The sequence below is a fragment of the Staurois parvus genome, unplaced genomic scaffold, assembly GCF_062004578.1.
Source record: "Staurois parvus isolate SC_StPar_1 unplaced genomic scaffold, SC_StPar_1.0 ptg001892l, whole genome shotgun sequence".
NCBI lineage: Eukaryota > Metazoa > Chordata > Amphibia > Anura > Ranidae > Staurois > Staurois parvus.
Window position 1 is genome coordinate 149,300 of NW_028319688.1, and position 25,195 is coordinate 174,494.

Here is a 25,195-nt window from a genome sequence, read left to right on the forward strand (position 1 = left end):
TAACCCGGTACAAACCGTCTCGCTGTGAATGTGTTTTAATTGGTTTTCTGGAAGACACATTGACGATTTTATTCCGGGAACAACGTTAATTAGTCCTCCTTGACCCGAAGTGGAAATGTGTGCAGAGAGGACTGTGTTATTTTCCAAGGGACATGTTCTGATTGGAGCCATTATCCTCCTTGGTCACATGGGCTGGAATGTGACAGATGAATTACGGCAATTCCTGGAAAGTTTACGAAATCAAATAGTAGGCACAAAGTTCATTTTAAAGGACATCAAAAAGGAGGCACATATAGGTCTGAGATATCAAAGTATACACTATATTGCCAAAAGTATTGGGTCAGCCATCCAAATCATGTGATTCAGGTGTTCCAATCCCCTCCATATCATGTGATTCAGGTGTTCCAATCCCCTCCATGGACACAGGTGTATACAATCAAGCCCCTAGGCATGCAGACTGCTTCTACAAACATTGGTGAAAGAATGGGTCGCTCTCAGGAGCTCAGTGACTCCAACCGTGGTCCCGTGATAGGTGGCCACCTGGGCAATAAGTCCATCCGTGACATTTCCTGGCTACTAAATATTCCACGCTCAACTGTTAGTGGGATTATAACAAAGTGGAAGCCACTGGGAACAACAGCCACTCAGCCACCAAGTGGTAGGCCACGTCACATGACAGGGCGGGGTCAGCGCATGCTGAAGCGCACAGTGCGCAGAAGTCGCCAACTGTCTGCAGAGTCAATAGCTAAAGACCTCCAAACTTGGTGTGGCCTTCAGATGAGCCCAACAACAGTGCGTAGAGAGCTTCATGGAATGGGTTTCCATGGTCGAGCAGCTGCATCCAAGCCTTCCATCACCAAGTGCAATGCAAAGCGTCGGATGCCGTGGTGTAAAGCACGCCGCCACTGCACTCTAGAGCAGTGGAGACTTGTCTGGAGTGAAGAATCATGCTTCCCTGTCTGGCAATCTGATGGACGTGTCTGGCTTTGGCAGTTGCCAGGAGAACGGTACTTGCCTGACTGCAATGTGCCAAGTGTAAAGTTTGGTGGAGGGGGGGATTATGGTATGGGTTTTTTTTTCAGGGGTTGGGCTTAGCCCCCTAGTTCCAGTGAAGGAAACTCATAAGGCGTCAGCATACCAAGACATTTAGGACAATTTCATGCTCCCAACTTTGTGAGAAGAGTTTGGGAATGGCCCCTTCTTGTTCCAACATGTCTGCGCACCAGTGCACAAAGCAAGCTCCATAAAGACATGGAGGAGCCAGTTTGGGGTGGAGGAACTTGACTGTCCTGCACAGAGTCCTGACCTCAACCCCAAAGAACACCTTTGGGATGAATTAGAGCGGAGACTGCGAGCCAGGCCTCCTCCCCCGACATCAGTGCCTGACCTGACAAATGTGCTTCTGGAAGAATGGTCCAACCTTCCCATAGACACCCTCCTAAACCTTGTGGACGGCCTTCCCAGAAGAGTTGAAGCTGTTATAGCTGCAAAGAGCGGGGCCAACTCAATACTGAACCCTACGGACTAAGACTGGGGGACCATTAAAGGTCATGTGTGTGGAAAGGGCGGGGCCAACTCAATACTGAACCCTACGGACTAAGACTGGGGGACCATTAAAGGTCATGTGCGTGGAAAGGGCGGGGCCAACTCAACATTGAACCCTACGGACTAAGACTGGGGGCCATGAAAGGTCACGTGCGTGGAAAGGGTGGGGCCAACTCAACATTGAACCCTACGGACTAAGACTGGGAGGCCATTAAAGGTCATGTGCGTGGAAAGGGTGGGGCCAACTCAATATTGAACGCTACGGACTAAGACTGGGGGCCATGAAAGGTCATGTGCGTGGAAAGGGCGGGGCCAACTCAACATTGAACCCTATGGACTAAGACTGGGAGGCCATTAAAGTTCATGTGGCAGGCAGCCCAATACTGTTGCCAATATAGTGTAGATCTGAACCAAGCCTAAAACACAACACGTGGGAATGCGCAGAAAAGCAGACGCACCTCCTGGTATGAATGAGCCCGGCACTATATGTTCATTTATTACAGAAGAGTTGAAGCTGTTATAGCTGCAAAGGGCGGGGCCAACTCAATATTGAACCCTACGGACTAAGACTGGGATGCTAATAAAGTTCATGGGCATGTAAAGGCAGGCGGCCCAATACTTTTGGCAATAAAGTGTATGTAAAGAAATGCGTACCCACTCTACAACCAAGATGCCAAGGCCAAATTTCGTAATGACTTCTGGGCATGAAGCCATAACATGTTTCGGTGACAACTATTTGAGGGCTTTCTCTTCACTTTGTGTATCTGAGAGGTGAGCTGAAGGGAACTCCATTCTATTTCTTGGTTTTTGGACTTTTTGTAAAAATAGTGTGGTTCAGTTGCCTGGCTAGATAACAGAACAGATGTTCTCAGGTCTATGGCTTGGCTACAGTATCTGGTTATGAGGACGGCACACTTTGCCGTTGGATCTTTGGATGTTTCTGGAGACCCCACTAGTATTTTACCAGACTGGGACAAGTGGAAAAAAGGTTACGTCAAAGGTGTCTATGTTGCAGCAACAAGGATGATGGTGACTGCACAAAGGAGAGCTCTGTTTTGGATTCTGGTGGGACATTAAAGGAACTGGGTTGGATTCACATTACGACACATTGATCACTTGCACCTTGACACCACAGGGTGTTGAGGGAGCTTCACCAGTGGATGCATAAATATCACCACCACAGAAATGCGCATTGGTTATATGACCCAATGTAACCTTGGAATCAATACGCTCCCTTCTCCAGGAAGGCAAATAATGAAGGGCAAAGAAATTGCAGTATATACTATATGAACTTGGCAGACAAAGCCTTGAGTTGGACTAGGAAGGGCCTTAAGGGCCAAGCAACTGTTACGTGGAAAGGCCCAGGGTCAGGAACTGAGGAAGCCTATGGATTTCCTCACTTCAAGCTTGCCAAACAAACCAAAACCAAACCAAAAATTGCTGGTTGCAAATTCAGAAACGCATCACAGAAGGTTTTCTTTCACCGTTTTTCAAAACAGTTGAGGAGGACAGGAGGTTCATGGGCAGCCAAGCAACTGTTACATGGAAAGGCCCGGGGCCGGGAACTGAGGGAGCCTATGGATTTCCTCACTTCAAGCTTGCCAACCAAACCAAAACCAAACCAAAAATTGTTGGTTGCAAATTCAGAAACGCATTACAGAAGGTTTTCTCTCACCCTTTTAGGGCTCCCGAACATTTCAAAACATTTGACGAAGACAGGAGGTTCATGGGAAGCCATTCACAGACTGATGACACCATGACCAGACTAGTGTCCTCCAGCTGAAAGATTATTTTAACAAATGACCTCATTAACAGGGATGAGCTTTGTGTTCTGTCTGAACGTAGATTTGGACTAAACACTGGCTGTTTGGATGTTTGTCTGAACTCTTAGTGCATTCAACCTGGACAAACCTGACAGCTTCTGGCTTGCACCCACCACATCTTTACCAACCGTTGACGTCACTCAGCCCAGTTACTTACACAGTTGAGAATCAATGTAAGTAATTTTGGCTTCTGGTGGGACATTAGAGGAACAGGGTTGGATTCACATTTCGACACATTGATCACTTGCACCTTGACACCATAGGGTGTTGAGGGAGCTTCACCAGTGGATGCATAAATATCACCACCACAGAAATGCGCATTGGTTATATGACCCAAAGTAACCTTGGAATTAATCCTTCTCCAGGAGGGCAAATAATGAAGGGCAAAGAAATTGCAGTATATACTATAGGAACTTGGCAGACAAAGTCTTCAGTTGGACTAGGAAGGGCCTTAAGGGCCAAGCAACTGTTACGTGTAAAGGCCCAGGGTCAGGAACTGAGGGAGCCTATGGATTTCCTCACTTCAAGCTTGCCAACCAAACCAAAACCAAACCAAAAATTGTTGGTTGCAAATTCAGAAACGCATTACAGAAGGTTTTCTTTCACCGTTTTTCAAAACAGTTGAGGAGGACAGGAGGTTCATGTGGGCAGCCATTCACAGACTGATGAAACCATGACCAGACTAGTGTCCTTCTGGCTTGCACCCACCACATCTTTACCAACCGTTGACGTCACTCAGCCCAGTTACTTACACAGTTGAGAATCAATGTAAGTAATTTTGGATTCTGGTGGGACATTAGAGGAACTGGGTTGGATTCAGATTTACGACACATTGATCACTTGCACCTTGGCACCACAGGGTGTTGAGGGAGCTTCACCAGTGGATGCATAAATATCACCACCACAGAAATGCGCATTGGTTATATGACCCAAAGTAACCTTGGAATCAATACGCTCCCTTCTCCAGGAAGGCAAATAATGAAGGGCAAAGAAATTGCAGTATATACTATAGGAACTTGGCAGACAAAGTCTTCAGTTGGACCAGGAAGGGCTTTAAGGGCCAAGCAACTGTTACGTGGAAAGACCAGGGGACGGGAACTAAGGAAGCCTATGGATTTCCTGACTTCAAGCTTGCCAACCAAACCAAAACCAAACCTCCATTTTGGTTGCAAATTCAGGAACGCATTACAGAAGGTTTTTTTTCACCGTTTTTCAAAACAGTTGAGGAGGACAGGAGGTTCATGTGGGCAGCCATTCACAGACTGATGAAACCATGACCGGATTAGTGTCCTTCTGGCTTGCACCCACCACATCTTTACCAATGTAACCTTGGAATCAATACGCTCCCTTCTCCAGGAAGGCAAATAATGAAGGGCAAAGAAATTCTAGCATATACTATAGGAACTTGGCAGACAAAGTCTTCAGTTGGACCAGGAAGGGCTTTAAGGGCCAAGCAACTGTTACGTGGAAAGGCCCGGGGCCGGGAACTGAGGGAGTCTATGGATTTCCTCACTTCAAGCTTGCCAACCAAACCAAAACCAAACCAAAAATTGTTGGTTGCAAATTCAGGAACGCATTACAGAAGGTTTTCTTTCAAACTTTTTCAAAACAGTTGAGGAGGACAGGAGGTTCATGGGCAGCCAAGCAACTGTTACGTGGAAAGGCCGGGGGCCGGGAACTGAGGGAGTCTATGGATTTCCTCACTTCAAGCTTGCCAACCAAAACCAAACCAAAAATTGTTGGTTGCAAATTCAGAAAAGCATTACAGAAGGTTTTCTTTCACCCTTTTTCAAAACAGTTGAGGAGGACAGAAGATCCATGACCAGCCATTCACAGACTGATGACACCATGACCAGACTAGTGTCCTCCAGTATATATATATACTGTATGTTGAAATGCTTTTTTTATATATTACAAAATATCTGAAAAATATTTTTAAAAATATAAATATTTTTTAATATATTCTTCAGATTTTTTTAACATATAGAAAGTCATTTTATATTTTTACATATATCTGTAAATGCATTCCAAAAATGCAGATTAAATGTATTTTTAAAGACATACAGTATATTCGAAAATGTATTTTTTTTAAATTTTTCATATATTTTGTAATATATAAAAAAACACAGTATATATATATGCACTGTATGTGGAAATGTGTTTTTTATATATTACAAAATATATGAAAATTTTTTAAAAAATACATTTTTTTTCAAATATACTGCATGTCTTTAAAAATACATTTAATCTGCATTTTTGGAACGCATTTACAAATATATGTAAAAGTATAAAATTACTTTCTATATGTTAAAAATATCTGAAGAATATATTAAAAAATATTTATATTTTTAAAAATATTTTTCAGATATTTTGTAATAAAAAAAGCATTTCAACATACAGTATATATATATATAATACGGCCAAAATTGTAGTATTTCAAATCAATGTCAATATATTTGGGAAGAATATTTTTATAATATATTTTTCTCCCGTGTGGGTTCTGCTGCTACAATTGGTAAATGGATAGGAAAGTAGATCATATTTATTTGTGTTTAACTTTTTTTTTTACATTTCTTCAGCTACTTCCTGGTTTCCACACCTAGGCACATGAGGACATCATCCCAGCAGTCTTATGGAAGGGAGGGAGGGTTCTCAGCTCAGCCAATGCTGGAGCTAAGGGCAGATGGATTCCAGGAAGTAAATGCTACATGAATCATCTGCCCTTACTCAAATTGGCCACTTGGGGGTTGCTTTTCATAATGGTTTCTCAGCAAAATAAAGCATGGTGGCATGGAAGGATGGATGGAGACATGGATGGATGGAGACATGGATGGATGGATGGATGGATGGAGACATGGATGAATGGATGGATGGAGACATGGATGGATGGAGACATGGATGGATAGATGGAGACATGGAAGGATGGATGAATGGATGAAGACATGGATGGATGGATGGATGGATGGATGGAGACATGGATGGATGGATGGATGGAGACATGGATGGATGGAGACATGGATGGATGGATGGAGACATGGATGGAGACATGGATGGATGGAGACATGGATGGAGACATGGATGGATGGAGATATGGATGGATGGATGGAGACATGGATGGATGGAGACATGGATGGATGGATGGATGGAGACATGGATGGATGGATGGATGGATGGATGGAGACATGGATGGAGACATGGATGGATGAATGGATGGAGACAGGGATGGATGGAGACATGGATGGATGGATGGAGACATGGATGGAGACATGCTTGGATGGATGGAGACATGGATGGATGGAGACATGGATGGAGACATGGATGGATGGATGGATGGAGACATGGATGGATGGATGGAGACATGGATGGATGGAGACATGGATGGATGGATGAATGGATGAAGACATGGATGGATGGATGGATGGAGACATGGATGGATGGAGACATGGATGGAGACATGGATGGATGGAGACATGGATGGAGACATGGATGGATGAAGACATGGATGGATGGAGACATGGATGGATGGAGATATGGATGGATGGATGGAGACATGGATGGATGGATGGAGACATGGATGGATGGATGGATGGAGACATGGATGGATGAATGGATGGATGGAGACAGGGATGGATGGAGACATGGATGGATGGATGGAGACATGGATGGAGACATGCTTGGATGGATGGAGACATGGATGGATGGATGGAGACATGGATGGATGGATGGAGACATGGATGGATGGAGACATGGATGGATGGATGGATGGATGGAGACATGGATGGATGGATGGATGGATGGAGACATGGATGGATGGATGGATGGATGGATGGAGACATGGATGGAGACATGGATGGATGAATGGATGGATGGAGACATGGATGGATGGATGGAGACATGGATGGAGACATGCTTGGATGGATGGAGACATGGATGGATGGATGGATGGATGGAGACATGGATGGATGGATGGAGACATGGATGGATGGAGACATGGATGGATGGATGGATGGATGGATGGATGGATGGAGACATGGATGGATGGATGGATGGATGGAGACATGGATGGATGGATGGATGGATGGAGACATGGATGGAGACATGGATGGATGAATGGATGGATGGAGACATGGATGGATGGATGGAGACATGGATGGAGACATGCTTGGATGGATGGAGACATGGATGGATGGATGGAGACATGGATGGATGGATGGAGACATGGATGGATGGATGGAGACATGGATGGATGGAGACATGGATGGATGGAGACATGGATGGATGGAGACATGGATGGATGGAGACATGGATGGATGGATGGAGACATGGATGGACGGATGGATGGAGACATGGATGGATGGATGGAGACATGGATGGACGGATGGATCGAGACATGGATGGATGGATGAATGGATGGAGACATGGATGGATGGATGGAGACATGGATGGATGGAAACATGGATGGATGGATGGATGGATGGATGGAGACATGGATGGATGGATGGATGGAGACATGGAAGGATGGATGGAGACATGGAAGGAAGGATGGAGACATGGAAGGAAGGATGGAGACATGGAAGGATGGATGGATGGAGACATGGATGGATGGATGGATGGATACATGGATGGATGGAGACATGGATGGATGGATGGAGACATGGATGGACGGATGGATGGAGACATGGATGGATGGATGGAGACATGGATGGATGGAGACATGGATGGATGGATGGATAGAGACATGGATGGATGGATGTGTTTGCTTTGAATATTAATGCTGAATTTGGTGGTGTTTCTGGTCTGTGGCGCTCACATGCAGGGTGGTGGGTGGTGGGTCCTCTTTAATATTGTTAAGGCTTTAAAGGGGAAACCAATTATTTCTATATATTATATCTTTAGTATTTCTTCTAAGGATTCAGTGTTTTCAATCAATATTCATTTTTATTTCATTGGATGCAGGCGAGCCCCACCCCCGGAGTCTCCGCCCCCAGACGCATGTCGGAAGCAGGCCGGTCATATCCCACCAGTCTAAGCAACGCAAAAGTCCCCTCTCTACAGAGAAACCCAGAAATGGCAGAAATGCCCCAAAACAGACACAAAGCAAACCTTCCATTACTCACTATATATCTATTATCCATTTACATTTTTTTTAACCCGTCACGCCTCAAAGTAACACAAATCTAAATGCCTAAGTAGAATTTTACAACTTTGACCTGTAAAACCGTCCGTATCATCACAACTACTTCGTACATCCGGGTGGATTATACCTTTTTTTTTTCAGGACAAATTGGGCTTCATTTGGTGGTGAATGGTAATGGATATCTCCTGATTTTTTTTCATTATTAACCACTTGCCTACCGGGCACTTATACCCCCTTCCTTACCAGGCCAATTTTCAGCTTTCAGCGCTGCCGCACTTTGATTGACAATTGCGCGGTCATGCAACATTACTTTTTGCGCTATAAATAAAAAAAGTGCAAAAAATTTGAAAAAAAAAAAAAGTTTGTTTCTTTTATAAAATTTTTCAAACAGGTATTTTTTCTCCTTCACTGATGTGCGTTGATGAGGCAGCACTGATGGGCACTGATAGGCAGCACTAAAGGGCACTGATAGGCAGTACTAATGAGGTGGCACGGATAGGCGGCACTGATAGGTGACACTGATTATGGGTACTGATAGACGGCACTGACTGGCATCACTGCTGGGCACTGACTGGAGGCACTGACTGGCACAACCCCTGGGCACTGACTGGTGGCACTGACTGGCAGCACTGCTGGGCTGCACTGGTGGGCAGCACTGGTGGGTGGGCACAGGTGGGTGGCACTGGTGGGCACAGGTGGGTGGCACTGCTGGGCACATGTAGGTGGCACTTCTGGGCACAGGTAGGTGGCACTGCAGAGTGGCACAGGTGGGTGCACTGCTGGGCACAGGTGGGGGCACTGCTGGGCACAGGTGGGGGCACTGCTGGGCACAGGTGGGCGGAGCTAGTGGGCGCACTGCTGGGCGGAACTTGCGGGGGTCACTGCTGGGCACCGATCATCAGGGCACTGATCATCAGTGCCCTGATGATCGGTGCCGATCCCCGCTCTGACAACTGCCAGTTCTCGGCAGTACTTTCCTCACGATCTGACAGCGTGAGGAAAGTGCAGCCGAGAACCGGCACTTGCATTTCCCTGTGATCAGCGTGTCATTGGACACCGCTGATCACGTAGTAAAAGGCCGCTGTGATTGGCCTTTTACCACATCACGTGATCAGCTGTGTCCGTAGGACACAGCGATCACGGAGATCGCCGGGTGCGCGCCCCCTGGGGCACGCAGGATAGCGCGTTCTGGGAGGACGTCATATGACGTCCACTCAGAACTGGCCGGCAGCGGTGAAGCCGTCATTCGGCTATGCGCGGTCGGCAAGAGGTTAAAGGAAAACTGGACCAAAATAGTAAAAAAAAAACAAAAAAAAAAAAACTTTTTTTTTTTTTTTTTAAATATAGCTGTATGTTTCTTGTTACTACCATGACCTACCACCAAAGAACAACCCAAAATAAATTCTCCGGCTCTTGACGATCGCAGCGATACCCTATATGTGGATGTTATTTGTACCCATTGTACAGCGCAGAAACAATAGTGCGCATTTTTTTTTATTGTTTTTTTTTTTACTTAAAACACACCGACACTGATACCGATTTAAAAAAAAAAAAAATCCTGACCTTGACCCAAACGCTAACCCTGGCACTGAACTAGATCAAACTTTGATCTAGGTATTTTTTTCTTTATTTTTTATTTTATTTTTTTAGCCTCCATACACACTGAGAGGGGGGGGGGGGGGGGGTTGATAACGCCTGCAACCTTAGCTGTGTTAATTCACGTTAAAAAAAAAAAGTTTTTCAGCATTTTTTTACTCATTTTTGTATTAGCGTTTGCGTTTTTAACTTTTTTTGACCAAAAAAAATTTTTTTTTTGGTCAAAAAAGTCCAAAAACACAGTGATTTACCGCATTTTGCTGCGTTTTTCAGCGTTTTTACAGCTAAAAGTCCTCACGCACACGGGACGTTTTTACAGCGGCTGTTTTTGGCGTTTGACTTTTTTTCTACAGCTAGTAAACATGATAAAAAATGTAAACACGGAAAAAAACGCATTTTTGGACTTTTTTGACCAAAAAAATAATTTATTTGACCAAAAAAATATTTTTTTTTTAGTAAAAAAAATGCTAAAAAATGCAAACACGGAAAACGCAGCAAAACGCAGTAAAATGCCGCAAACCGGCGTTTTTGGAATTTTTTTGACCAAAAAAATAATTTATTTGACCAAAAAAATATTTTTTTTTTAGTAAAAAAAAAAATGATAAAAAATGAAAATGCGGCAAAGCGCGGCAAAACGCAGTAAAACACTGCAAACCGGCGTTTTTGGACTTTTTTGACCAAAAAAATAATTTATTTGACCAAAAAAATATTTTTTTTTTAGTAAAAAAAACGATAAAAAATGCGAACGCAGCAAAACGCAGAAAAACGTGGCAAAATGCAGTAAAATGCTACAAACCGGCGTTTTTGGACTTTTTTTGACCAAAAAAAAATTTATTTGACCAAAAAAATTTTTTTCTAGTAAAAACAAATGATACAAAATGTAAACGTGGAAAAACGCGGAAAACGCAGCAAAACGCAGTAAAATGCCGCAAACCGGCGTTTGTGGACTTTTTTTGACCAAAAAAATTATTTATTTGACCAAACAAAAATTTTTTTTCAGTAAAAAAAAAGGATAAAAACTGCAAACATGTAAAAACGCAGGAAAACGCTGCTAAACGTGGCAAAACTCCGCTAAACGCTAATGCAAAAACGCTGAAAAGCTCACATTTTTAACTTGATTTTACACAGCTAACGTTACCAGCGTCATCAAAATGCCCCTCCCCCCCAGTGCGCATGGAGCCAAAAACTCCTCTAGAAGCTCGCTAGTCCTGGGTTTTTTCCAGCCAAAAGTCGTTGATTCCAGTCTGTGTGTGTATGGACACATAGGATAACATGCGGGGGGGGGGGGGGGTTTACTGGCTGGAGAAAAAAATGCCAAAAAACGTCAAAAGCCAAAAACAGCCGCTGTAAAAACATCCAGAGGACTAATATTTATTTATCTTTTTTTTTTTTTTTTTTACAAACAGTTGTTTTTTTCTATCCTCTATACCTCCATTCAGAGGGAAAAAAAAAACAAGGGGGGGGGGGGGGCGGGCTTCACAGTGACTGATCAAGGTGATAGCCAATCAGAGGCTATCACAGTGGTCATGTGACTCGGAATGGGGAATCCCACGTCCCTATCGTTGGAACTGGAATCGGGGCTCTCAGTGACGCCCCGATATTTGTGCTGGGAGCGCGCTGGGCAGCGGGCTCCCAGCACAAAACACAGGTACACGAAAAAGGCGGCCCCACAGAAAAAAGGCCCGGTTCTGTGAGGCCGCATATTTTGCGTGCAGGGGCGGACTGACCATTTGGAAACTCAGGCACTGCCCGAGGGCCCAGGATCAGTAGGGGGCCCCATGAGATGCCCCTGGTACCTTTTTCATAGGCTTTTTTGAGTTTGGACAAGGAAACAGGGGCCCTTAGGGGGCAATAGGGGATCATGGGGGCCCTGTGTCCTCGCCCACACCTAAAAAAGCCTATGAAAAAGCCAGTGAAAGGTATCAGGGGCATCTCATGGGGCCCCCTACAGACCCCGGGCCCTCAGGCACTGCCCGAGTGCTCGAATGGTCAGTCCGCCCCTGTTTGCTTGACGTCGGCGCCAAGGGGTTAAAGTCATGATTTTTTTTTAGTAATATAATTGTATCAGACAATTACAGTATTAAACCGTCCTTTACAGGGGCGGACTGACAACTCATGGGGCCCCTGGGAAATAGAGGATCATGGGGCCCCTGTGTCCTCACCCACACTCAAAGCACACCCAAAAAAGCCTATAAAAGTTACTAGGGGCATTTCATGGGGCCCCCTACTGACCCCGGGCCCTCGGGCAGTGCCAGAGTGCTCGAATGGTCAGTCCGCCCCTGGTCTGTGAGGTGCGCTTCTTGCTGTAACCTCGTGTCTAACCAAGAGATATAGAACTGCAGCTACTATCGCTTCAATCAGGGAAGTCTCACTTCTCCTGCTGCATTATCTTTCATGTAAGCTGCAGGTAGAACCCAGCAGGAGGAGCGCGGCTCCTCGCGATGAGCGCGAGCCGCAGGGAAAGCCGAGACAGAGAAACGATGATCTTACCGTATACATAGAATACCGATGACCAGCCGGTGTATTGCACGAGGATCCCGGCTAAAGGCATGGCGATCACGGCTCCCGCGTAGGACCCTGAGAGAAGGGAAACTGGTCAGTGGCGAAGGTTTCCCGCACCGGGGAGACAAAACATTGGTGAGACTGAATCTTTACCGCAGAAGGAGGTGGTCGCCAGCCTGCTCCTCTCTAATGGCGGCGCCCACTTGCTCCATATTCCGTGGCATGCCGGGTAGGTGACACCCTAAAGTTATAAAAAAGAAAAAAATGTAAAAAAAAAAAAAGAGCATTCCGTTGTATTTTTTGTATCATGCAGGATTGGCAATGTTTCAACATCAGACATTCCAGCGTTGAAAATATATTTTTTATTTATTTCAGGTACTTTTATAGCATCATCAATGTACTCAGCACTTTACATACATATATTGTACATTCACATCAGTCCCCGCCCCCGAGGAGCGTACAATCTAAGGTCCCCAATCAGGGGCGGACTGACCATTTGGAAACTCGGGCAGTGCCCAAGGGCCTGGGGTCAGTAGGGGGCCCCTGGTACCTTTTTCATAGGCTCTTTTGAGTTTGGGCATGGACACAGGGGCCCCATGATCCCCTGTTGCCCGGGGGCCCCATGAGTTGTCAGTCTGCCCCTGTCCCTAACTCACCTTCATACATACACATACTAGGGCCAATTTACCTACCAGCATGTCTTTGGAGTGTGGGAGGAAACCCACGCAGGCACAGGGAGAACATGCAAACTCCAGGTAGGTGGTGCCGTGGTTGGGATTCAAACCAACAACCTGAGTACTTCCAGGTGGAAGTGCTGACCACTCAGCCACTGTGCTGCCCTACAACATTCTTAAAATAGCTGTAAGAGGATGAACACACAACCCTTCCTTGGAATTATATCCAGGAATGTGTGTCAGCATATAGATGACTTTGCTATTTTAGTGGGTTTTGTTGCACAGTAATAGAGTCAGAATGAACAGGCTGCATGAACTGTCTTCTGCATCCTGTATTCATTCTTCCCTATGATTGTTCCCAGGGCCGTGGATAAGAAGGGTCCACCAGTCCTCCTATAGAGCAGGGGGAGGCCAAAGCGGCTGGGTGAATCAAATGTGGGCCGATCACCCTTCCTGCCCGCATTTGATTCGCATTGGTGGGAGGGGGGGTGGGGAAACTACTGGAACCGATCCCCTGTATCCAGGGGCCGACTGACCATTCGGAAACTTGGGCACTGCCCGAGGGCCCGGGGTCAGTAGGGGGCCCCATAAGATGCCCCTGGTACCTTTTTCATAGGCTTTTTTGAGTTTGGGCAAGGACACAGGGGCCCCATGATCCCTTATTGCCCGGGGGCCCCATGAGTTGTCAGTCCGCCCCTGCCTGTATGGCTCTCTCTCCAGCAGCTGAATGCAGACTTCTTCTCCTCTCCCTCCCGCTGTGTGTGTCAGTATATAGATGACTCAAAGAAGCAGAACTTTGCTATTTTAGTGTTTTTGTGTGCACAGTAATAGAGTCAGAATGAACAGGCTGCATGAACTGTCTTCTGCATCCTGTATTTATTCTTTCCTATGATTGTTCCCATGGCTGTGGATAAGGGGTCCCTCCAGTCCTCCTGTACAGGGCCCCGGCCAGCCGGGGCAGGCCAAGCCAGCTGGGTGAATCAGATGTGGGCAGGAAGGGTGATTGGCGTGATGGGGGGGGGGGGTACTACTGCAACCGATCCCCTGTATGACTCGCTCTGCAGCAGCTGAAAGCCGGCTTCTTCTCCTCTCCCTCCTGCTGTGTGTGTCAGTACATAGATGACTCAGAGAAACAGAATTTTGCTATTTTAGTGCTTTTGGGTTTTTTTTGCACAGTAATAGAGTCAGAATGAACAGGCTGCATGAACTAGTAATAGAGTCAGAATGAACAGGCTGTATGAACTAGTAAGAGTCCGAATGAACAGGCTGCATGAACTAGTAATAGAGTCAGAACGAACAGGCTGCATAAACTAGTAATAGAGTCAGAATGAACAGGCTGCATGAACTAGTAATAGAGTCAGAATGAACAGGCTGTATGAACTAGTAAGAGTCCGAATGAACAGGCTGCATGAACTAGTAATAGAGTCAGAACGAACAGGCTGCATAAACTAGTAAAAGAGTCAGAATGAACAGGCTGCATAAACTAGTAACAGAGTCAGAATGAACAGGCTGCATGAACTAGTAATAGAGTCAGAATGAACAGGCTGCATGAACTAGTAATAGAGTCAGAATGAACAGGCTGCATGAACTAGTAATAGAGTCAGAATGAACAGGCTGCATGAACTAGTAATAGAGTCAGAATGAACAGGCTGCATGAACTAGTAATAGAGTCAGAATGAACAGGCTGCATGAACTAGTAATAGAGTCAGAATGAACAGGCTGCATGAACTAGTAATAGAGTCAGAATGAACAGGCTGCATGAATTAGTAATAGAGTCAGAATGAACAGGCTGCATGAACTGTATTCAATGTGGTTATAATAGAAGTGATCCTCAGTACCTCTACCAGCCCTTGCAGGATCCGGACGAAGATCACACACCCATAATGCACTCTGGCCGCAGACGGGATTAACATGTTGAGACTGGAGGTGAGCACTATGGCCGCACCGAACACCCTGCAAATCAGAGACATGAAAGTCAAACGTGAGTTCATGGAGGACAAGAAGGACATTCCTGGGAATATGAACGACTCTTTCTAGGAATCCTTCACCGGTTATCATGTTTGGCGTCAACATAACAGGGAGGTTCCATGACAGCCATGTGGGGAACATACAACTATACACTGATCCAGGGGCGTGGCTACTGCGGGGCAAACAAGGCAGTCTCTGACCGTCTCCTGTACTATGTCTGCAGTCTCTGACCGTCTCCTGTACTATGTCTGCAGTCTCTGACCGTCTCCTGTAGTATGTCTGCAGTCTCTGACCGTCTCCTGTACTATGTCTGCAGTCTCTGACCGTCTCCTGTAGTATGTCTGCAGTCTCTGGTCATCTCCTGTACTGTGTCTGCAGTCTCTGGTCATCTCCTGTACTATGTCTGCAGTCTCTGACCATCTCCTGTACTATGTCTGCAGTCTCTGACCATCTCCTGTATCATGGCTGCAGTCTCTGACCGTCTCCTGTAGTATGTCTGCAGTCTCTGACCATCTCCTGTATCATGTCTGCAGTCTCTGACCGTCTCCTGTAGTATGTCTGCAGTCTCTGACCATCTCCTGTATCATGTCTGCAGTCTCTGACCGTCTCCTGTAGTATGTCTGCAGTCTCTGACCATCTTCTGTATCATGTCTGCAGTCTCTGACCATCTCCTGTACCACATCTGCAGTCTCTGACCATCTCCTGTACCACATCTGCAGTCTCTGACCGTCTCCTGTACTATGTCTGCAGTCTCTGACCATCTCCTGTACCATGTCTGCAGTCTCTGACCGTCTCCTGTACCATGTATGCAGTCTCTGACCATCTCCTGTACCATGTCTGCAGTCTCTGACCATCTCCTGTACCATGTCTGCAGTCTCTGCCCATCTCCTGTACCATGTCTGCAGTCTCTGACCATCTCCTGTACCATGTATGCAGTCTCTGACCATCTCCTGTACCATGTCTGCAGTCTCTGACCATCTCCTGTACCATGTATGCAGTCTCTGACCGTCTTCTGTATCATGTCTGCAGTCTCTGACCATTTCCTGTACTATGTCTGCAGTCTCAGATCGTCTCCTGCAGTAAAAGTGTGGCTCAACGGTAGGGTTTTACCGCCCCTCAACCTCACGTGTGAATGAGCCCTAACATTATGCAAACGCATAAAAAAGCGCACGCAAAGTGCATCCAAATAAATGACTTAACCCCTTGACTCTGAGCACACGTAAATATGAGGCCTCTCGGGGTCTGGGCCGTGACGCCGAGCGGCCGCATATTTGCGCGCAATTAGAAAATACATATCTGCTGCACGCTCCCAGCACACGTGTCCGTGACTCACAGAAAGGTCCCGATCTCCCCTTTCGATCGAGACCTTTTCCGATCATGTGACTGCCGTGACAGCGAATCACGGCGGTCACATGACCCTTAACACCCCGCCCCACCTCCCGGCTTCTGAAACTCTTAAAGGGCCGGGAGGCGCCGGTGCGAAGACGTTACTGTAACAGACATGGGTGTCAATGGTGTTCAAAACTTCAAAGCACTTTAAAGGAGCCCTAAGGCTTTGTTCGCACATGTGGCTGGGGGGGTCAGTAAAACCGGGAGGTTGAGCTATGGTTTTACTGCCCCCCTGCCTAAACACTAAAAAACAGCCACATACAGCTGGGGCCACAAAGTCGTGACAGCAAACACCTAAACAACAGGATGCTTTGGCGGCGCAACTAATGCAGCTCAACCAGGCTGTGCCACAACCGCACTGCAACCACGGTCACTGCATGCCATGGCGGCAAGGTAGTATGGCAATCACGGGGTCACACCAGGCGTGAACATGTAGCATGTCGAGGAGCCGCGGCCCTTCCTCACCGCACATGTGACACGGGACAAGAAACCCATCATACAAAAACAACACAGAAAATGATCAGATTGTATTTCTGTTCACATTTTAAATATATTCCTCCCAAATATATTGACATATATTTGAAATACTACAATTTTGTCCGTATTCCATATATTTCAATTATACAGATATATATATATTATATATACAATGATTATATTATACAGATATATATATATACAATGATTATATTATACAGGATATATATATACAATGATTATATTATACAGATATATATATACAATGATTATATTATACAGGATTTATATATATACAATGATTATATTATACAGGATTTATATACAATGATTATATTATACAGATATATATATATACAATGATTATATTATACAGATATATATATATATACAATGATTATATTATACAGATATATATATATACAATGATTATATTATACAGGATTTATATATATACAATGATTATATTATACAGATATATATATACAATGATTATATTATACAGATATACAGTCATGGCCGAAATTGTTGGCACCCTTGATATTTCTCCAGGAAATCATGTATTTCTCACGAAACGTATTGCATTAACACATGTTTTGCTATACACATGTTTATTCCCTTTGTGTGTATTGGGACAAAACAAAAAAAGGGAGGAAAGAAAGCAAATTCGACATAATGTCACACAAACCTCCAAAAATGGGCTGGACAAAAGTATTGGCACCCTTTCACAACTGCGGATAAATAAGAATGTTACAAGCATGTGATGCTCCTGTAAACTCACCTGGGGCAAGTAACAGGTGTGGGCAATATAGAAATCACACCTGAAAGCAGATAAAAAGGAGAGACGTTCACTTAACCTTTGCATTGTGTGTCTGTCTGTGCCACACTAAGCATGGACAACAGAAAGAGGAGACGAGAACTGTCTGAGGACCTGAGAACCAAAATTGTGGCAAAATATCAACAATCTCAAGGTTACAAGTCCATCTCCAGAGAACTAGATTTGCCTTTGTCCACAGTGCGCAACATTATCAAGAAGTTTGCAACCCATGGCACTGTAGCTAATCTCCCTGGTCGTGGACGGATGAGGAAAATTGATGAAAGATTGCAACGCAGAATAGTCCGGATGGTGGATAAGCAGCCCCAAACATGTTCCAAAGACATTCAAGCTGTCCTGCAGGCTCAGGGAGCATCAGTGTCAGCGCGAACTATCCGTCGACATTTAAATGAAATGAAACGCTATGGCAGGAGACCCAGGAGGACCCCACTGCTGACACAGAGACATAAAAAAGCAAGACTACAGTTTGCCAAAATGTACTTGAGTAAGCCAAAAGCCTTCTGGGAAAACGTCTTGTGGACAGATGAGACCAAGATAGAGCTTTTCGGTAAAGCACATCATTCTACTGTTTACCGAAAACGGAATGAGGCCTACAAAGAACAAAACACAGTACCTACGGTAAAATATGGTGGAGGTTCAATGATGTTTTGGGGTTGTTTTGCTGCCTCTGGCACTGGGTGCCTTGACTGTGTGCAAGGCATCATGAAATCTGAGGATTACCAAAGGATTTTGGGTCGCACTGTAGGGCCCAGTGTCAGAAAGCTGGGTTTGCGTCCAAGATCCTGGGTCTTCCAGCAGGACAATGACCCCAAACATACGTCAAAAAGCACTCAGAAATGGATGGCAAAGAAGCGCTGGAGAGTTCTGAAGTGGCCAGCAATGAGCCCAGATCTAAATCCCATTGAACACCTGTGGAGAGATCTTAAAATTGCTGTTGGGAAAAGGTGTCCTTCCAATAAGAGAGACCTGGAGCTGTTTGCAAAGGAAGAGTGGTCCAAAATTCCGGGTGAGAGGTGTCAGAAGCTTATTGATGGTTATAGGAAGCGACTGATTTCAGTTATGTTTTCCAAAGGGTGTGCAACCAAATATTAAGTTAAGGGTGCCAATACTTTTGTCCAGCCCATTTTTGGGGTTTTGTGTGACATTATGTCATATTTGCTTTTCTGCCTCTGTTTTATATTTGTTCCAATACATACAAAGGGAATAAACATGTGTATAGCAAAACATGTGTTAATGCAATACCTTTTTTGTGTGAAATACTTGATTTTCAGGAAAAATATCAAGGGTGCCAACAATTTCGGCCATGACTGTATATATATACAATGATTATATTATACAGATATATATATATATACAATGATTATATTATACAGATATATATATATACAATGATTATATTATACAGGATTTATATGGCGCCAACAGTTTGCTCAGCACTTTACAACATGAAGGCAGACATGACAGTAAGGGCTCGTTCACACTAGGCTGTTTTGCCAACGCTTGCCAAACGCCCCTATAGCGTTTGGCAAGCGTTGGTCCGGCGTTTGCAGAGCGTTATTAACGCTCGGCAAACGCTCCGCAAACGCCGCATGCGTGGTTTAGCGGCAGTTGCTAGGCATTTGCCGAGCGTTAATAACACCCCACAAACGCCTATAATGCAGTTTGAGTGGTGTTACCGCTGCGCAAACGCCCCGCAACCGCGTCGCAACCGCACCGCAAACGCCGGCCGGGCGTTTGCGGAGCGGCACCATAGACAAGAATAGGAGGCTTCAAAGCCTCCTGACTCGTCCAGAGGCGTCCGTTTTGCCGTGACGCAACGCGACGCGACGCAAACGCTCCCGTTAGAACAGCACCATGTGCTGTAATGTGCAGAATTGGCAGAGGCGTTTGGGAAGCTTACCAAACACCTCTCTGCCGCCTGCACACAAGGCTAGTGTGAACGTAGCCTTACAATACAATTTGGTACAAGAGAAGAGGAAACAGATATATATATCATGTTGAAAGGTGTTGTTTTATATATTACAAAATTTATGAAAAATATTTAAAAAAATACATTTTCAAAAATGCTGCATGTCTTTAATAATACATTTAATCTACATTTTTTGGAACGCATTTACAGATATATGTTAAAATGACTTTTTGATATGTTAAAAAAAAAAATCTGAAGAATATATTTAAAAAATATATCTTTTTCAAAATAGTGTTCATATATTTTGTAATATGTTAAAAAACGCATTTCAACATACAGTATATATAATGAATACGACCAAAATTGTAGCATTTCAAATCAATGTCAATATATTTGGGAAGAATATTTTTAAAATATATTTTTCTTCCGTGAGGGCGCACTTGGATGAAGTAGAATCAAAAGATTTTGTAGAATTATATAATTTTTTACTTTGTATTACATTGCGGTGTAAACAGGGGCGGACTGACCATTTGAGCCCTTGGGCACTGCCCGAGGGCCCAGGGTCAGTAGGGGGCCCCATAAAATGCTTCTGGTACTTTTTATAGGCTTTTTTGGGTGTGCTTTGAGTGTGGGCAAGGACAAAGGGGCCTCATAATCCCCTATTGCCTGGGGGCCCCATGAGTTGTCAGTCCGCCCCTGGGTGTAAAGTGTTGTACTTTGTATTGTAACGTTTATTACTTTGTATTATTTAGCATTGTGAACTTTAGTACTTTGTATTACATTTGGTGTAAAGTTTTGTACTTTGTATTACATTTGGTGTGAAGTTTTGTACTTTGTATTCCATTGCGGTGTGAAGTTTTGTACTTTGTATTACATTTGGTGTAAAGTTTTGTACTTTGTATTACATTGCGGTGTGAAGTTTTGTACTTTGTATTACATTGCGGTGTAAAGTTTTGTACTTTGTATTACATTGCGGTGTAAAGTTTTGTACTTTGTATTACATTTGGTGTAAAGTTTTGTACTTTGTATTACATTGCGGTGTAAAGTTTTGTACTTTGTATTACATTTGGTGTAAAGTTTTGTACTTTGTATTACATTTGGTTTAAAGTTTTGTACTTTGTATTACATTGCGGTGTAAAGTTTTGTACTTTGTATTCCATTGCGGTGTAAAGTTTTGTACTTTGTATTACATTTGGTGTAAAGTTTTGTACTTTGTATTACATTTGGTGTAAAGTTTTGTACTTTATATTCCATTGCGGTGTGAAGTTTTGTACTTTGTATTACATTGCGGTGTAAAGTTTTGTACTTTGTATTACATTGCGGTGTGAAGTTTTGTACTTTGTATTACATTTGGTGTAAAGTTTTGTACTTTGTATTACATTGCGGTGTAAAGTTTTGTACTTTGTATTACATTTGGTGTAAAGTTTTGTACTTTGTATTACATTTGGTTTAAAGTTTTGTACTTTGTATTACATTGCGGTGTAAAGTTTTGTACTTTGTATTCCATTGCGGTGTAAAGTTTTGTACTTTGTATTACATTTGGTGTAAAGTTTTGTACTTTGTATTACATTGCGGTGTGAAGTTTTGTACTTTGTATTACATTTGGTGTAAAGTTTTGTACTTTGTATTACATTGCGGTGTAAAGTTTTGTACTTTGTATTACATTTGGTGTAAAGTTTTGTACTTTGTATTACATTTGGTGTAAAGTTTTGTACTTTGTATTACATTTGGTTTAAAGTTTTGTACTTTGTATTACATTGCGGTGTAAAGTTTTGTACTTTGTATTCCATTGCGGTGTAAAGTTTTGTACTTTGTATTACATTTGGTGTAAAGTTTTGTACTTTGTATTACATTGCGGTGTGAAGTTTTGTACTTTGTATTACATTGCGGTGTAAAGTTTTGTACTTTGTATTACATTGCGGTGTGAAGTTTTGTACTTTGTATTACATTTGGTGTAAAGTTTTGTACTTTGTATTACATTGCGGTGTGAAGTTTTGTACTTTGTATTCCATTGCGGTGTAAAGTTTTGTACTTTATATTACATTGCGGTGTAAAGTTTTGTACTTTGTATTACAAAGTTTTCTTAACATTTCCAAAAACAAAGTCTTCCAAGTGTCTCCCATCTCCTGGATCGGCTCAGGCAGATTATTTCTATATCAATATTAAATGAAGATTCGACCAATGAGCTGACACATGCCGAGGGAGGCGGAGACTTCCCAACACGCCTCCCGGTATTAAATCTGCTTCCTCAGAGGAAAGAAGACAGTTCTATATGAAGGGTGCTGAATCCTCAAGACAAAGACAGTCCAGCCAATCCCAGCACAGGGACGGGATACAGAGCTCAATGATTGGCCAAATCTTTATCTGGTGAAAAAAGCATTGTACAGTATGTATCCCGCAGAGATGATTCCTGGGCTGCTGATTGGTCAAAGCTTTCTAGAACCTGGAATGTATTATCAGTGCAGACATACAGAATAAGGACAGATACCGAGAATGACACCCGGCATCCGGGACAGGAGAAGTGGGACTGTGCAGAGTCCATACATACAGAATGGGGACAGATACCGAGAATGACACCCGGCATCCGGGACAGGAGAAGTGGGACTGTGCAGAGTCCATACATACAGAATGGGGACAGATACCGAGAATGACACCCGGCATCCGGGACAGGAGAAGTGGGACTGTGCAGAATCTATACATACAGAATGGGGACAGATACCGAGAATGACACCCGGCATCCGGGACAGGAGAAGTGGGACTGTGCAGAGTCCATACATACAGAATGGGGACAGATACCAAGAATGACACCCGGCATCCGGGACAGGAGAAGTGGGACTGTGCAGAGTCCATACATACAGAATGTGGACAGATACCAAGAATGACACCCGGCATCCGGGGCAGGAGAAGTGGGACTGTGCAAAGTCCATACATACAGAATGGAGACAGATACAGAGAATGACACCCGGCATCCAGGACAGGAGAAGTGGGACTGTGCAGAGTCCATACATACAGAGTAAGAACAGATTCTCCAGCAGTGTGAAGGTTGTCACATATTGCCAGTGATTAGATCATACAGCCAACACCTGTGATCTCGGGGCCCCGGGGACCTCCTGGGCGAGTGACATGAGCTGATGTCATGCTCTCAGGGGGGTGGTAAATACATGAGTAAGGGGACAGGATAAATATAGAAGAGTGTCATTTACCTCAGTAACCCTCAGCTCAGCCCGTCATCTGATCCAGCCAGCTGTACATGGAATGAGACCTGCCCCAATGAAAGAGTGATTGTGCGTGCCGCAGACTGAGGGGGAGGAGCCGGCACACCTGTGAGAGACTGAGGGGGAGGAGCCGGCACACCTGTGCGAGACTGAGGGGGAGGAGCCGGCACACCTGTGCGAGACTGAGGGGGAGGAGCCGGCACACCTGTGCGAGACTGAGGGGGAGGAGCCGGCACACCTGTGCGAGACTGGGGGGGAGGAGCCGGCACACCTGTGCGAGACTGAGGGGGAGGAGCCGGTACACCTGTGCGAGACTGGGGGGGAGGAGCTGGTACACCTGTGCGAGACTGAGGGGGAGGAGCTGGCACACATGTGTGAGTCTGATGGGGAGGAGCCAGTACACCTGTGAGAGACTGAGGGGAGGCGCTGGCACACCTGTGCAAGACTGAGGGGGAGGAGCCGGTATACCTGTGCGAGACTGAGGAGGAGGAGCCAGTACACCTGTGTGAGACTGAAGGGGAGGAGCCGATACACCTGTGCAAGACTGAGGGGGAGGAGCTGGTACACCTGTGCGAGACTGAAGGGGAGGAGCCAGTACACCTGTGCAAGACTGGAGGGGAGGAGCCAGTCCACCTGTGCAAGACTGAAGGGGAGGAGCCGGTACACCTGTGCGAGAATGAAGGGGAGGAGCAGCTACACCTGTGCAAGACTGAAGGGGAGGAGCCGGTACACCTGTGCAAGACCGAGGGGGAGGAGCAGCTACACCTGTGCAAGACCGAGGGGGAGGAGCAGCTACACCTGTGCAAGACCGAGGGGGAGGAGCAGCTACACCTGTGCAAGACTGAAGGGGAGGAGCAGGTCCACCTGTGCAAGACTGAAGGGGAGGAGCTGGTACACCTTTGCAAGACTGAAGGGGAGGAGCCAGAGTTCCTCATTTGCATTTCTATCCAAGCACACGATATACAATCTCCGTTCCCTTCCCTGGGATCAGGACTTCTCGGGGTTGCTCAGGGACCGGGCAGATTATCTCAGACAAACGTTCCGTTACGCGCTCCGGGCGCTGGGCCGCGATTTGATACAAATAAAGACTTGACGTACTGCGAATGCTACAAAATATTTATTTTTCTCCTCTGACCGATTGGCTGCTTTTTATGAGTCGTTGATTTTTTTTTCCTATTAAAATGCTACAATTTTCACCTTCCAATCTAATTAAAGAAAAAAAAAAAAGATTAAAGGGAAAAAATAATGGCCTTTCATTCAGCGGCGGCGCACATCTGAGGCTCGGCCTATATTGAGCGAATTCCCCGGCGGTTCATTAAAGGGGGGAAATGTCTATATTACGGGGGGGAGACAATGGCCGCGGCGTGGAGCATATGGTAGGTAGCATGGAGTGAGTGGGGATTAGGCTTGGCGTGTGGCAGGCTGGGCGGGGGAGGGGGGGGGGCGCTCTCTGCGCTTTTTAAAAAGACCCTGAAAACACAAAGCACTCGTGTCCGCGGTCAGTGCGGCTTTTCAAGGGAAAACCTCCCCCCCTCCCCCCCCCCCAGAACGCCTATTGATCGGCCTCTTCATCAGGACTACTTAATGCTGCTTTGTATTACATTCATGCCTGGGACTCACAACAAGCTTCATTAGAGGAGGAAATCCGCTTCCTATTCACTAACACAGAGCCAAGGAGGACGAGGAAGGACTATCATGAGGGACTGCGGCGCTCTTAAAGGGCCAGTCCTGATATTTAAACCCCAAACCAAAAATGTCATATATTGCAGCTCACCAGTGGTGTCCCGAGGCAGGTGTGGGGGGTGCGCGCCGCACTGGGTGACACCGGACCAGGGGCGGACTGACAACTCATGGGGCCCCCGGGCAATAGGGGATCATGGGGCCCCTGTGTCCTTGCCCAAACTCAAAAAAGCCTATGCAAAAGGTACCAGGGGCATCTCATGGGACCCCCTACTGACCCCGGGCCCTCGGGCAGTGCCCGAGTTTCCAAATGGTCAGTCTGCCCCGCTCTACAAAAAGGTAAGTTGTGAAGAAAGCCGACGATCCCCGCAGGATGGATCCGATCTGCAGATTGAGCAGAATGGATCGGAGTCCGATCCAATATGCTCCCCAATCAACAGATCCC

At 45.3% G+C, this 25,195-nt stretch overlaps 1 protein-coding gene across 1 annotated transcript in view; it reads right to left on the minus strand.

Annotated features, from left to right (window-relative positions):
• LOC149433868 (vesicular glutamate transporter 2-like) overlaps window positions 1-15,296 on the minus strand; it is a 46,633-nt gene extending 31,337 nt beyond the window's left edge. Inside the window, exons 1-3 of the mRNA XM_089664346.1 lie at window positions 15,116-15,296; window positions 12,757-12,844; window positions 12,592-12,678 (exon numbers count right to left, since the gene is read on the minus strand). Of these exons, the coding sequence (XP_089520472.1) occupies window positions 12,592-12,678; window positions 12,757-12,844; window positions 15,116-15,286 (346 nt within the window). The 5' untranslated portion in view covers window positions 15,287-15,296. The remainder of the gene's footprint in view (window positions 1-12,591; window positions 12,679-12,756; window positions 12,845-15,115) is intronic.
• Between the last annotated feature and the right edge of the window lie 9,899 nt (window positions 15,297-25,195).